Raw genomic sequence first — 14678 nt, 5'->3', positions numbered from 1 at the left:
CACTTCAGAGCTAAAAGGGGAAATTGGCCTCCACTGCTAGAAGACAGAATGACCCTAGATATCTGTATATATGACTCTATCCCAGGAGTTACTTACTATACAGTAAAAATTACAAGATATTGCTGAAATTACTAAAAATCTAAATAAATGGAGAGATTTACCATGTTCATGAATCAAGAGTCTATATAATTAAGATGTCAATTATACCAAAATTGATCTATAGATTCAATACAATCTCAATCAAAATCCCAGGATATATTTTGTAGAAATTGACAAACTGATTCTAACATTCATATGGAAATGCAAAGGACCTGGAAATGCCAAAACAACAAAAAACAAAGTAGGAGGACTAACAATATATGACTTCAATACTTAGAAAAACTATAGTAATTAATGCAGTGTGTTAATGGCATCAAGATGGACAAACAGATCAACAAACAGGAACAAAACAGAATCTGGAACTAGACCCACACATATATGGACAATGGTGCTACAACAAGTTACCCATCTGAAAAGGAAGGGAACGTGAGAGAGAGGGAGGAAGGAACTTGGATCCATACCTCATGCCCTATACAAAGTTTAATTCAAAATAGATGACAGAACTAAATGTAAAATCTAAAACTATAAAACTCCTAGAAGGAAAAATAGGAAAAAGCCTTTGTAAAATTGGGTAAGGCAAAGATTTCTTTAAAATGCCACTAAAAGCACAATCCACAAAGGAACAAACTGATAAATTAGACCTCATCAATATTAAAAGCTTCTGTTCTTCAAAAGATATTGTTAAGAGAATGAAAAGACAGACCACAAGCTGAGAGAAAATGTTTGGAAATCACATATACAAAAAAGGACCTGTATCTATAATATATAAAAACCTCTCAAAGATCAATAAAAAGAAAAGCCAGTAAAAACATAGGCAAAAGATATGAACAGAGACTTTACCAAAGACATAATGGAAGGCAAGTAAGCACATGAAAACATGCTCAACATCAAGTCATTAGGGAAAGCAAATTAAAACCTTAATGAGATAGCATTACACACTTATTATAATAGCTAAAATTTTTAATGCTAACAATATCAAGTGTAGGCAAAGATGTATTAGAAATGGAACTCTCACACAATGCTGGTAGGAAGGTAAAGCGGCGCAACTTCTTGGTAGAACAATCTGAAGATACTTAAAAAGTTAAATATACACATACCTTATGACTCAGCCGTTCCACTTCTGGTGTTTACCTAAGAGAAGTAAAAGTGTGCATCCTTACAAAGACTTGAACACAAATGTTCACAGCAGCTTTATTTGTAATAGCCAAAAACTGGAAATAACCCAAACGCCCATCAAGAGGTGAATGTACAAATAGATGGTGGTATATCAATAGTAGAATACTACTCAGCAATAGAAAGGAATGAACCACTGATATTATGCAACATGGATGAATCTCAAAATAATTATACTGAGTGGAGTTCCCTTAAGGTCTAGTGGTTAGGATTTGGCAAAAAAAAAAAACCAAAAATTTTGCTGAGAAAGACACCAGACCAAAAATAATCATACATACAAGGTGTTAACATTTGTATAAAATCCTAGAAAAGGAAAGCTAATCCAAAGTGACAGAAGGAATTCCCTGGATGTCTGGTGGTTAGGACTCCACGCTTTCACTGCCAAGGGCCCAAGTTCAATCCCTGGTCGCAGAACTAAGATCCCACAAGCTGCAAGGTGCAGCCAAAACAAAAAACAAAAACAAAAAAACAAAACAAAAACAAAAAAAACCCACAGTGACAGAAAGCAGATCAGTGGTTGCTTGGGGAGAGCCAAGAGGGAGGGATTACAAAGGGGCATAAGCGAAGTTTTGGGTGTTATGGCTGTTTATTATCTTGATTGTGGTGATTGTTTCACTGGTATATGCATGATAAGTCAAAACTTAACAATGACATTATGATAATAAATAACACTTTATTATGCTCCAGTCACTGTTCTAACCACTTCTATGTGTATTAATGCAGTTAATCCTCAGCACAATCCTGTGAGGTAGACGGTCATCCTTATTTTACAGATAAGGAAATTAGTGCAGTTTCCATAACTTAACCAAGGTCACACGCCTGGGTTCATACCAAAGTTGGCCTAGCTCCGAATGATTAACCACTACCCTCTGCTTCCTGCAGTGGGCAAAGTCAAGCTGTCTGCATGAGTGGATGCTACAATAGAACATATTTACTTCTCTTGTAACCGCAGGTAACAGAAAATAATGGTGGCTTCTTCCAGATCATAAAAAATAACTAGATGAAATTGCAAGGGAATGTTTGCTGATGGGAGGTCACTTGGAACAGTAATGAGATGGACAAATTTAAGACAAATAGGGCCTTGCATCTGATTCAAAGGGTACAAACACCCCATTTTTGCAAAGGCATAGACTACAACTGAGTAGCGAAGAGTCACTGCAGAGTCAGAAGTAGTGAGGGTGGGCACTGTACCCAAGGTAGGTCTCCGGAAGTCTGCACTCTATTAGGACTGTCCTTCCAAGATGCAGATGGCTCCACACAGACAGGGCCCCTCCATTTTTGTGTTTAAGAGACTTCCAATATACAGATTATAATAGAGGGTCCACATAGCTTGCCTTTTTCTTAACCCTTGTTTAGGGTTGCACATCTGAGAAAGGACGCAGGGGAGATAAAATTTTAAGAGGTACAAGGTCTGAAATCTACCTTGAGGGTATAAAATTCTGGCGGAAATCATTTCCCTTAGAATGTCAAAGGCATACACCATGTCATCTGTCAAGGTTGCTGTTGAGAAATCCAATGCTACTCTTACTCCTGATCTTTTGTTTTCCCTCTCCAGAAACATTTTAACAACTCCTCTTTAAACCTGGTGCTTTGATCATTCACAGTGATGGTCTTTGATGTAGGTTTCCCCCCAATCCATCTTGCTGGGCACTTGGTGTATCCTTTCAATCTGGAAACCTTCCTTTGATGTTTTTAAGTTTGGTGGTTTGTTTCTTGTCTTTTCTAACTGTAAAGAGAGTTCATCTTGGGGGAAAAAGGGTTAAGAGAACCTGAAGAAAGTTTCATGATGGAAGCTGAGAGTCTGAATTAAACATCCTAGTGGGACAGGCCAGAGGAGCATGAGTTGCAGTTACGCAGAAAGAAGCAGCAGATGCTTAAGAATTAGCGCAGTTAGGGACTTCCTTGGTGGTCCAGTGGTTAAGAATACACCTTCCAGGGCTTCCCTGGTGGCGCAGTGGTTGAGAGTCCGCCTGCCGACGCAGGGGACACGGGTTAGTGCCCCAGTCTGGGAAGATCCCACATGCCGCGGAGTGGCTGGGCCCGTGAGCCATGGCCGCTGAGCCTGCGTGTCCGGAGCCTGTGCTCTGCAACAGGAGAGACCACAACAGCGAGAGGCCCGCGTACCGCAAAAAAAAAAAAAAAAAATCCACCTTCCAACGCAGGGGATGCGGGTTCGATCCCTGGTCAGGGAAATAAGATCCCACATGTCACAGGGCAACTAAGTCTGCGAGCTACAACTAATGAGCCCGCACACTCTGGAGCCCACGCCACAATTAGAGAGAAGCTGGCGCGACACAATGAAAGATCCTGCGTGCTGCAATTAAGACCCCACGCAGCCATAAATAAATAAATAAATAAATAGAATTAGCACAGTTCAGAAAAGGCAGTGATGACATTAATCAAAAGCATGAAGATGGGGAGAAACAAGAAGAGGCACCGTGAGGCTAGCTGTGGAGAGTGCTACTCTTGGATAGATGTCTTCTGCACATGGAGTTTCTGATGCAGGATGAACCTTCCACGCCAGCTAAAAGTTTTCCCACACACCTTACACTCGTAAGGTTTCTCACCAGTGTGGACATGCTCATGCTGAACCAGGGTGATTTTCTGATTGAAGGCCTTCCCACGTTCCTTACATTCAAAAGGTTTCTCCCCAGTGTGGATCCGCTGATGCTGAGTCAGGCCTGTGTTGGAGCTTAATCGTTTCCCACACTTCTTACATTCGTAGGGTTTCTCCCCAGTGTGCATTCGCTGATGGACGATGAAACCTGAGCTACAGCTGGAAGTTTTCCAACATTCCTCGCACTCATGGAGCTTCTCCCCAGTGTGGAACCTCTGGTGCTGGAGGAAGACCGGGCTGCAGCTGAAGGCCTTGCCGCACTCCCGACACTCATAGGGCTTTTCTCCAGTGTGGATTCTCTGATGCTGAATCAAGGCCATATCTGAACTGAGACCTTTCCCACATTCTTTGCATTTAAATGGTTTCTTCCCAATGTAGATTACCTGATGCCGGATAAGTAAGGAATAATATCTGAAGTATTTTCCACATTCTTTGCATTCAAAAGACTTTTCACCAGTGTGACATCTCTGATGTCTGTGGAAGTCCGCCATCCGAATGAAGCATCCGTCACATTTTCCACACTTATAAGATAGCTGACCGCTAGAAATTGTCTGATTCGTAGTGAGTTGTGTGCTAACACTAAAGTATTTTCCCAGTTTCTCACACTTCTCCCCGCTCTCCACAGCACAGGCCTCCTGATGCCTGGCTGACCCATCTGTGAAATCTCTCCTCTTTGACTTTGTCCTCTTAACCATCCTGTGGCTGTGCTGTTCTAGGTGGCTCCTGAAGCCAAGGTGCTGGGGAACATTCCCTGGCAGCCCTCCTAATGTCAGTCCGTGGGACTGTGCTTCTTTGGAAATGTGTTCTTTTGGCGTTGCTTCTTCCTTGTCAGTTCTGGTCTCCCCACCTGATATCATGAAAAGAAAATACAAGTGTCAGCCCCCAATATCACAAAAAGAAAATACTTATGCTAAAGAGGAAACAGGATCAAGTGGTTCTAATTTTCCCTGAGTAAGGGGATATTTTCCAATACGTACACCAAATGATCAAAGACCACCACACAGCAGAGCCCCACAAGTGGAACTCTGTGAAAGAGGCCAGGGAGGCCAGCGAGGCCAGGAGCATTCCCGTAAAGAGCATGAAGACTGGAAAACAGTAGAGTCTGTTAACTAGGGCAGAAGGACCAATTGCTGTCTCCCAAGTGGATCGGATGGATCAGTGCAGATGTAAAGAAGTGACGAATGGAGAGCCCGAGGTGAGAGAAAGACTGCTGAGAGTGGAGAAGGGGCAGTCGAGCAGCTCAAGTCCTACAAAAGGTCCGACAGGCTGAAATTCCTTAAGAGCTGCTTATTTTTTTAAATGTTATCCATGTCATAATCTTTGAGAGAGACCCAACCTCTGTCATCAAGTTGGCTCTAGTAAAGCAGCAGGCTCCTATGCAGTGGCTGAGGGGACCACGCAGGGCAAACACCACAGCATCTAGAAGGAAGGGGAAGACGTGCAGGCTTGCCTCTAAAAGAAAAGAGCACTGGACATGTGAAGAACGCTTCCAAGAATGGACATCAGTCCTATAGACAACCACGTAACGATCGTTGTCCTTTTTCCTAAAACTCTATACAGGATGTATATATGGTCTAACACACAGTAAGGAATGTGAAATCCTAAACTAACTAAAAAGGAAAAACTAATATAATCATCAGCACTGGGCCAGAGAAAAACTGCATGTGCTTACAAGCAAACTGTTTAGAAAATATTTTTTAACCCAGACAACCTGAAGTCTTGGCGTCATATCCAGAAAAGCACACGAGGCTGGAGGGGGGGAGGCGGTGGGGAGCGATGTGCATTATTTTTTTTACATATTTATTTATTTATTTGGCAGCACCGGGTCTTAGTTGTGGCACGCAGGATCTTGGTTGCGGCGTGCAAGATCTTTTAGTTGCAGCATGCGGGATGTTTAGTTGTGGCATGCAAACTCTTATTAGTTGCGGCATGTGGGATCTAGTTCCCTGAGCAGAGATCGAACCCAGGCCCCCTGCATTGGGAGCACAGAGTCTAAGCCACTGGACCACCAGGGAAGTCCTGCGATGTGCATTATTAATGGACATTCTCTGTAAAGCGTCTGAAGAGCACAGGAAATTTTAACAGGCAGAGAATGGGTGAAGCAGAATAATAAAGGCAAAAAAAAAATATATATATATATATATACTATGCTGTTATTTCTAATTCTCATATCAATACCTCTCAAAATGAGGAAGCCATTCACCTTTCATTTACAAGTTTTGTTTCAAAAGTTCATCTGTTAAAAAATACAAACATATATATATATATATTTTAAATATTTATTTATTTAGGCAGCATTGGGTCTTAGTTGCGGCACGGGGGATCTTCATTGCGTCATGCAGACTTCTTAGTTGCGGCATGCGGACTCTTAGTTGCGGCATGCATGCGGGATCTAGTTCCCCGACCAGGGGTCTAACCGAGGCCCCCTGCATTGGGAGTGCAGAGTCTTACCCACTGGACCACCAGGGAGGTATCCATATATTTTTAAGTGTCCATGGAGGGAAGATGAAACAAGAATGGCAGGATATAGGTGGACTGTTGAGGTGAGGGGTACACTGGGTGCATTTGGCTGCTGGTGTCTGCATATGTGTGAAAATTTCCATTATAAAAATAAATTTTTAGTATTTGTTAAGTTAGTGTTTGGGAACACATACTTCAATTTCCCATACAAATAATGTACCCTATGCATATGTAGATTGCCAGACAGGCCCCCAGAAGTCTATTTTCCTCATAAGGTGGCTGACATCCTCATCTTTGCAAAAACAAACTGATGGAAAAATAAAATGTTTCCACATGACAGGGATGATAAGAGCTGCTCAGACAGTGTCCCTTGGCAGGTGGTGAGGTGGAGAGGCAAACGTGAACACGCGAAAAAATCTTGCAGCCACACCCTTCTTGGAAGAGAAGGGCCCTTCCTCACTTGAGGGAGGCAACCACTATGAATGCAGAGCATCACATGTAACGATTCCAGAGGAATGAAAACAGTCTCACAAGAGAACAAACACTCTGCGCATATTGAAATGTGAAAACAAGAAAGCAGGCTAAGCAAAAAAGGTAGGGTCTCATATTCGCCTGGACAGACTCCTCTGAGGGCCTCCCTGCCCACGGGTTCCCGGGAATCGAGGCCCCATGGCAGTTCCCTTCGCTCCAGCTGAGAGACCAGAACAGGTCTGGTGAACGAAAAAGCTGCCCAGGGAGAAAGAAACAGGAAAACAAAGGTAGAGGGAATCATGAAGCAGGGTCACCTCTCAGCCCTCTTTTTCTCCAGTGAGCCAGGTGGGGAGAAACAAAGTGAAGTCAGCCTGTGCATATTAGAGGACAGAAAATTTCCACAAGGCAGGGCAGAGTCTTGGAATAATCCTCTACTCAAGTGCCAAATATTCAGAGAACTTGAAGACAGAGGCAAAGGCTCTGGTGAGCTCCTGACAGCTCTTCATTTCCCTCCATGCATGGGGCAGAATCCCTCCCAGGGTTAGAGGACAGTGATTTCAAAACCTGGGAACCCAGGGCTCTCCCAACCCAGTAGCCTCTGGGGAGCTCAGCCTCCAGAGCAACTGCCCACAAGGGTTATTAGAGACCCCACAAAGTCAAAGGAAGAAAGAAGCCAGGATGCTCAAAGGGCAGAGGCAGACAAGAGCAGGGAGAAAAGATATCTCACCCAGGGAAGCCACACTTGCATAATCCTCCAGCATCACCTCCCTGTACAAGGCCCTCTGCACAGGATCCAGGATGACCCATTCATTCTGGGTGAAGTACACAGCCACATCCTCAAAGGTCACTGGCTCCTGAAACAAGAGGTTCTTGCTCCAGCCCTGTGTGAGGGCAGAGGAGCCTAAGTAAAGGGCAGAGACTCACTGGGGCTGGTGTTATTGCCGAGGACAGCTATCCAGTGCTCAAGCCCCCTACACCCCTCTCCACAGGGGCCAGCCCTCAGCCAGCATTGCCCTCATCAATAGGGGAGCCCCAGACTCACTGCATCCCTTGTGGTCATCCCCAGCAAACAGCCCTTCCTTCACCTGCTGATCTCTGTGTCGACTCTGCTGTGTCCTGCTCCGTGTGCCTATGGGTCCCTCTGGCTCCTGTCCCCTACGTGGGTTTTGTGTGAACATGCACAAGGGAAATCTGTATAAACACAGCCCACAGAACTTTTGTACTGATCTCTACTCCCTCTCTAATCCCGCTTAGGTCACTGGAACACAAAGGCCCAACAGGAGAAGAGTCAAATCAGACTAGAGGTATTAACAGAATTTTGAAAGGCAGAAAAAGGATAAATCATAACTGACACAGAAGAGAAGGGAAAGCTGAATCTTAACTGCTGGTGGAGGAGGAAGCAAACAAAAAGGAGCCTGATTCACACCACAGAACAAAGGATGAGCTCTGGATATTTTTAAAGTGTGAACTGCTTTTTGTAACTTGGTAAAATATTCTCTTTTTTTGAGTTTTTATTTATTTAAAAGGAAGTTTGTTTTTTTGTTTTTGGGGTTTTTATGTTTTCTGATTGAAGTATAGTTGATTTATAACTTGGTAACACATTCGGTTTCAAAGCACCAGGGAGGAGAGAGGACCCCCAGAGTATATAGGGAATGAATGAAAAATACCTACACAAAAGCACATCACTGAGAAGCCTCAGAAAAAGAGACTTAAAACAAGATCCTAAAGGCTTTCAGAGAAGGGAAACAACACACACATGAAGACGTGGGAGTCGAGATGGCAAAGTAAAAGGAGTCATGTTTTTTAAATGCTGAGGAGAAACTTGCACTTCTTATCTAGATGGAGTCAAAGGGAACAGATTTATCCTCCTGCCTGAACCAAAATAAGACAAGTTACATAAAACAATGGTTTTCAAGATACTGGGTATCAGGCAATGAAGGACACCAATTCCTGAGAGATGGGAAGCAGAGAGGTGAGCCCTGGGATTCTACAAAAACACTACTAGAATTGCTTTATCCAAGCAAAGACTTTTTCAATCTTGTGGACAGAAGTGAAAAGGGTCTTCCTTGTATGCTGTGATGCAGATTTCCATTTTTTAGTGCATTTCCATTTTTCAGCCCAAACTGCCAAATCTATCCCAATCAATCCCCCACACTCACTTGTTTTTTCCATCCTGATTACGTCTTAGTTTGGGAATTCTCATTTCTCCACTCCCCTTAACTCCTCCCCTTCCCCAAACACACCCGACAATGACAGATGCACAACAGAAGCCACAGGCCTGGACCTGGATCTGGATGCAGAGCGGACACCTGCTCTCTTGACACCAAAAGGGTGAGAAGGCAGGGAAGGGGAGCCACAGAGGCTGAAAGGATGCTCGCTCACCGGGCGCCAGGTGATCTGGAGCATGGCAGGCGTCTCTGCTTCGCACACTGCCCCCCGGGTCCTGAGATGTGACACCGAAAGGAAAATACAGAGGCACGGGTAAGAGTGATGCTGCCTCGCACCCTGCAAATACCTTCTGTCCGCCTTGGCCCCTTTCCATTCCGCTACCCCCTCACCACAAAGGCAAAGGGTTTGGAGAACCCGGTACTACACCCGGGGAAAGCGAATCTGTTACCCGGACACCGGCACCCGCATCCCAGGAAGCCACTAACCCCGCGCGGTGCAAGCGAAGAGAAAGCATGGGACTGCAGCCAGCCTCTGGGAAAGCTTCCAACAGGTTCAGTGGCAAGCGCGTTAACCGTCTCCCCTCCTCTCTAAGAACCTGGGAAGTTTCCCATCTCTGTGGTTCCCTATCGCAGCTGCAGCCGTCCTGTCCCTACTTTGGGAGACGGCAAAGGACAGAGCTGCTGGCCGGAGGGTCGGGTCCCGCAGCACCCCCATTCGGTAGCTCCTCTGGGGGATGTAGGCCGGCTGGCTCAAGCCACAGAATGGTTTCAATCCTAGGAATTACCCAGAGTTCTCTGGCGTTCACCACTTCTGGGTGCCCTTCCAGGTACTGAGGGGACCATTGCTCCACATGTGCCCAAGAGGCCTGGGTTCTGTGGCTACACCAATGTGGGAGGATTGGAAATTGGAAGAGTCGAGCCCATCACTTCAACCGCCAGATGTGTATGGGTTGAGAGCATAGAGCACCTGGTCCAAAAACCTGGCCGCTGTACCACTTACTGGCTGTGGGACCAGCAGCAAGTTGCCTTGTCTGTTTCATTGTTAAATGGGTATGATGGTGGTACCAACCACAAAGGGCTGTTGGAGGATAATAATTAAATGAATTCATGGATTGGCAAAGTGTTTACAGTAGTGCCTGGCACGTAATAAGTGCTTAACAAGTTTGTGTTGTTTTTAGAGATACAAGTCCTGCTTGGGCTCCAATGTGTGACACAGTGTAGGGAAACAGCTATTAACATTTAGCCTTAGAGCACTTTCCCACCGTATACCCGGATGTGTTCCAGGCCCAACCTGGAGAAATTCAGTGCTTCTACCCAGAAAGGTTTTAATTACAAAGGCATCTTCAGTTAGTTCAACTACATGACAGAGGGCCTGCACAGTAACAGGAATGGCTTCTCTTCAGTGACCACAGGTGCTACAGTATCCAGAGACTTCTCCTCTGCTGTCTCAAATGCCCAGTGATGGGGGCCTTTCACGCACCGTGTAACCAGTCTCCTGCACTTAGGCATCTGCTGCATATTGCTCCAGCCCAGCTCCCTTTTGTAACTACACATATAAATAGATATTGAAACCAAACAGAATCATCTAGACCGCAACCGCAATCCAAAAGGAAGAACTAGTATTTTTTAAAATACATTAAACAAGTGTATTACTTTGTTGCAATCAATTCATATTCATTAATTAAACTTCCTTGCACTAGTCACTTAAATGGTCTTTATATAATAGCTAAGATTTACGGGAGCTTAATAGGTGCTAGAAACTGTACTAAGGCTTTATAAGCATCATCACTTTTCATTTTCACTTCTGAGATTGGTACTGTTACATTCCTCATTTTACAACTGAGGAAACTGAAGCCAAAGAGGTTTAGAAGTAATCCAAGGCCACACAGCTAGGAAAGACCATTAACCAATACCCGTGCAGTTTCTCCTGGGAGCTGGGAAGCATTTTAAACACCATGGAAACATGACACAGAATTCTCTGGCTCCATACCCCACAGCCTCTGCTGCACTACTCAGTCCTCCTTTATTTCCCCAATAATTGTCTGAACTGCCTAATGTCATTGGTTTTGCAGTCCTCCTCCTGCCTCTCCTAGATTCATGCTTTACTCATCTAGCATCCCCAGGGTGTCTTCCAAATTCTTCTAAGTTCCATGGCCTCCAAGGACAGGTGCAAACTACTGGCACAGGAGACCTGCCTCTTGGTAGACTTCATCTGTAGAAACTGAAGTGGATTTCTAGCTCCCAGAAAATTTTACTGGTAGTGCTTCCACCTCATGCAATTATATGGATCTTCTGAAAATCATGTCCTCTCTGTAGACAAAGGTATCTCCCACTGGGGATAATCTCATCTCACCTCAAACCACTTTTCCCCGAACACACCCTCACCCGCATAGACACACATCCACAGCTGCCTGGCAAAGGGGAACCCAAGTCACGCCCGAGTCTGGCGTAGACTTCTCTGAGAGCTGATCTAAGAAAAGCTGTCAGGAAGCCAGCTCACCTGGGACCATGTTGTCTGAAGCATGGCTGCCATCCCCTGGCTTCCTGCACTGCTCTCTGATTTGGGAAGAGGAAGAGTCTCAGATCTAAGGAGAAAAGAGCTCCAAGTGAAACTGCCCCTCTCTCGCAGCCCGTATGTGCATTACTCCCCTTCACATCTCTCACCACCATCCCTGGACTCCCTTAACTCTTAGGACAATGACTGCCCTACCACTCCATGGCAGCCCGGCCCCTCCCCTCACCCACAGAGTTATAACTGCTCCATCCACTTGCTGGCAAGGCACAAGGCTTCTCAAAATATGCCACACTACATTATCCAGAACTGAGTCTCGGCTAGAGGAGAATCCTGGCCTCAGTGACTGCTTGGGTTGGAACAGAAAATTTTTACTGAGTATGTCCTGTGACCCTGACCAGTGACAAAGATTCTGTCCTTGACCAGACTCTTGGCAGGCTCCCCTGAGCCCTTTCTCCGCTAGGCCTTCAAACCTTGGCTTATGAAGACATGAACAAGACATTAACATCATCTCTAACAGTTCAAGGCCACATCCCTAGGATGACCCTACCCCCTCTTAGAGGGTCTGCTTGAGAAAATTCAAGGTTGTCTAAAGAATGTAGTGCTTGTTCCACCCAACTCCTGAAGATAGGGCCTCTGTCTCCCAGTCTCTGTGGGAGGGGGTAGGAGCCTAACTTCCATAAGCGCCAGTTAACAAACCCAGACGGGTTTCACTTGACTTCCCTGCTTTACTGAGTCTCCACTCACCCTCTCTCATTCTCCCTTTCAAAGACCGGGTCACCTCTGTACAAGTCGAAGCTGAGTTCAGTTCACCCTGGACACTTTGACACGATGACCAAGACAGGTCTCCTCTGGAGAGAAAGAGGGCGCCTGGACCGAGAGGGGCTACAGCACAAAATGCAGGTGGAGGCTTGGCAGCGGGTCAAAACAGGAAAAAGAGATGCTCAAGTGGACCGGTGGGTGGTGCTGGGCGCACGCCCGCTCGGAGCGGCGGGAAGCAGGCGACGCCGACATCTCCAGACGCCAACAAAGAAGGCGGGCACAGAAAGCCCTTCGGAGGAAGACGAACGAACCCGCCACCGCGGGCAGGGGAGCAGGCCTCCTCGGCCAGGCTCTTCCAGGTCAAGGCTCTCAAGCCAGCCAAGACCACGAATGCGCCGAGCCACCTCGCCTCCGAGGCCGGGCTCACGCCAGTGGCCGGCCAGCACACCGCTCCACTCTCCCGCCAGAGGGCGGGCTCCCTCAGCCAGCGCCGAGCCGGAAGGATGGCGGAAGCTCACCGTCCGCTCTAGGAAGCCCGGAGGTTTCCTCTCGGTGGTGCCGGTCCAGGGCGCTCACGTGACCCTCCCGCTTCGCCGGGCCCTATCTCCGCAAGTTGGAGATGGCCAGTGGCGGCAGCGACGGTTTTGTGGCAACCCTGCCTACCTAGATCTCAGCGGCTGGCTGCAGATGGGGCCGCAGCAGGGCTGGTGCAACTTTGATCGAAAAGCGGGGATTCTTGACCTCCAGGATGTGACATCATATATGGAAACAAATGTTTGTATCTCTTCTTAATCCCTCCCTATTCCTGGGACAGAGTCCAAGGGTGGACTGGTAAAGATTAACCTAACAGTCTGAAGTTGGCTCAATCGCTGTTCCTTCTAACTTGTTAACAAGGCAAAATTTCACATACTAAGTGCTAACTTTCCCGGAGAAGGCTAGAAACTAGAGAATTAGCTCGATTTCACACTATAAATGCTGAGGACTGTCAGCGGAGCGCATTACAATTTAAACTGAACGGTAGGAGCAGACAGAAGTCTGCCTCACAGCTTGCCTAATCTGTTATGTGTAGGGTACAGGGAGTGCACAGAATGAGATCTCCCTGAAGGTGCTGCTTAGAAGTCTCAGCTTGGCGGGATGAGGGCAGGGGCGGGGGCAGTTAAGGGAGATGCAGGGAATACCCTGCTGGAGGCTTATTCCTTCAGGAGGTGTGGCAGTGGCAGCTAGATTAAGGGAGAAATCATGCAGCCACATTGTTTTTCTTATCAACAACCCAGCTTCCACTTTGGAGTGACTGTGAACAGAGAAGGAAAAGTGGGAGAACTATAACCAGAAATGAACTAGATGGAGAGCTATAACCAGGGAGCCAGGCTTGCCACTGCTGGGTCAACTACACACATACACCCCAAAGGAAAAGGCCCAAGAGCCACAGAGATTCACCCTCACTCAACCCATGGCCAGGAGTACCTGTCTACCCCAAACACAGAGCACAGAGGAAATCAGAGGGGTTATCACTTCACATAACCCCACCAGCAAATCTACCCCCAAACCATCCAGTCACAAGCCAACAACAAACGAAAGTCTGAATGCACAGACCGAGCTGTGAGCCAGGAAACGTTAATGGAGGATGATCAACACATCCAATGGAAGACTATCAAAGATAAATTGCCCAAAGTTTCCAGGCAGTAGGGAAAAAAATATCCTGAAGTTATCTTCGTTGCCAGGAGACATGGAGCAATAGAAATGAGGGAAAAGATTGTAATCGAAGAAGTCAGCAACAGATATCTTTTGGATATTTGCCCCCTTACCACAGGGTGGGGCCCCAGCAGCCTCATTACACTGTATGAACCACCCCCCAACCCCCCACCAGAGGAGAGTAGGCCAGGAGTGAACACCGAAACTGAGCAATTCAGACTCTCTCTCCTAGGAATTTGGAATTAAGTCTGGGAGAGTCTCAATTCGGGCTGGTCCCTGGAGTGGAGTTGTAAACTGTGGGACCTGTGGCAACTTCTGCCTTGTGCCTGGGGATGAAGAAAACAGGAATTCAAAGAGGGGAGAGGAGATGGGAAGCGAGGAGCCTGCTGATACTGAGCCCGACTGTGCCGCCTGTGGTTTTGATTGCTTGGGTTTCCAGCCTCCAGACCTCCCGGCTGCAATCTTGCCCTTGGGTGTCAGGATGCACACAGGAGTCCTTATAATAAATTAAGTATATGTTAGTTAATTCAAGTAGGTCTCTGCTATTCTGAAACACAGTCCTACATAACGTACTAAGGCAAGTCACTGGTAAAGGCAAAAGTCTCAAAACTGAATAACTCAGGTTAAATGACACCCACATACCTTTCCAGAGGGAAGCAGGCAGTCCTCATGCAAATTGGGGGGCGAGGGGCGATCAGCTGGTTATATTGTTATTTCACTTTCA

At 46.3% G+C, this 14678-nt stretch overlaps 1 protein-coding gene and 1 long non-coding RNA gene across 7 annotated transcripts; one reads left to right on the top strand and one right to left on the bottom strand.

The window, feature by feature from the left end:
- Positions 1 to 1432: 1432 nt before the first annotated feature.
- Positions 1433 to 12746, bottom strand: ZNF620 (zinc finger protein 620). 6 transcript variants are annotated; one of them, XM_082637234.1, is made up of 4 exons: positions 12282 to 12746; positions 11489 to 11573; positions 7548 to 7674; positions 1433 to 4736 (listed from the first exon to the last, which is right to left on the bottom strand). In XM_082637234.1, the coding sequence occupies exons 2-4, from the start codon at positions 11519 to 11521 to the stop codon at positions 3733 to 3735; spliced, it is 1164 nt and encodes a 387-aa protein (XP_082493360.1). In that variant the 5' UTR covers positions 11522 to 11573; positions 12282 to 12746; the 3' UTR covers positions 1433 to 3732. The 6 variants fall into 6 exon arrangements, with proteins under 6 accessions (XP_082493360.1, XP_082493361.1, XP_082493365.1 ...); XM_082637235.1 differs by having other exon boundaries at positions 11489 to 11544; XM_082637239.1 differs by lacking the exon at positions 7548 to 7674 and having other exon boundaries at positions 11489 to 11544.
- Positions 9626 to 10697, top strand: LOC309812916. The gene is made up of 2 exons (XR_014295419.1): positions 9626 to 9706; positions 9816 to 10697. It is a non-coding gene; the product is annotated as an uncharacterized lncRNA (long non-coding RNA).
- Positions 12747 to 14678: the final 1932 nt, after the last annotated feature.

This window comes from Mesoplodon mirus (genome assembly GCF_964341445.2).
Source record: "Mesoplodon mirus genome assembly, chromosome: 12".
Lineage (NCBI taxonomy): Eukaryota > Metazoa > Chordata > Mammalia > Artiodactyla > Ziphiidae > Mesoplodon > Mesoplodon mirus.
Note: the sequence above shows the minus strand (reverse complement) of the source record. Positions and strands in the feature narration are given on the sequence as shown.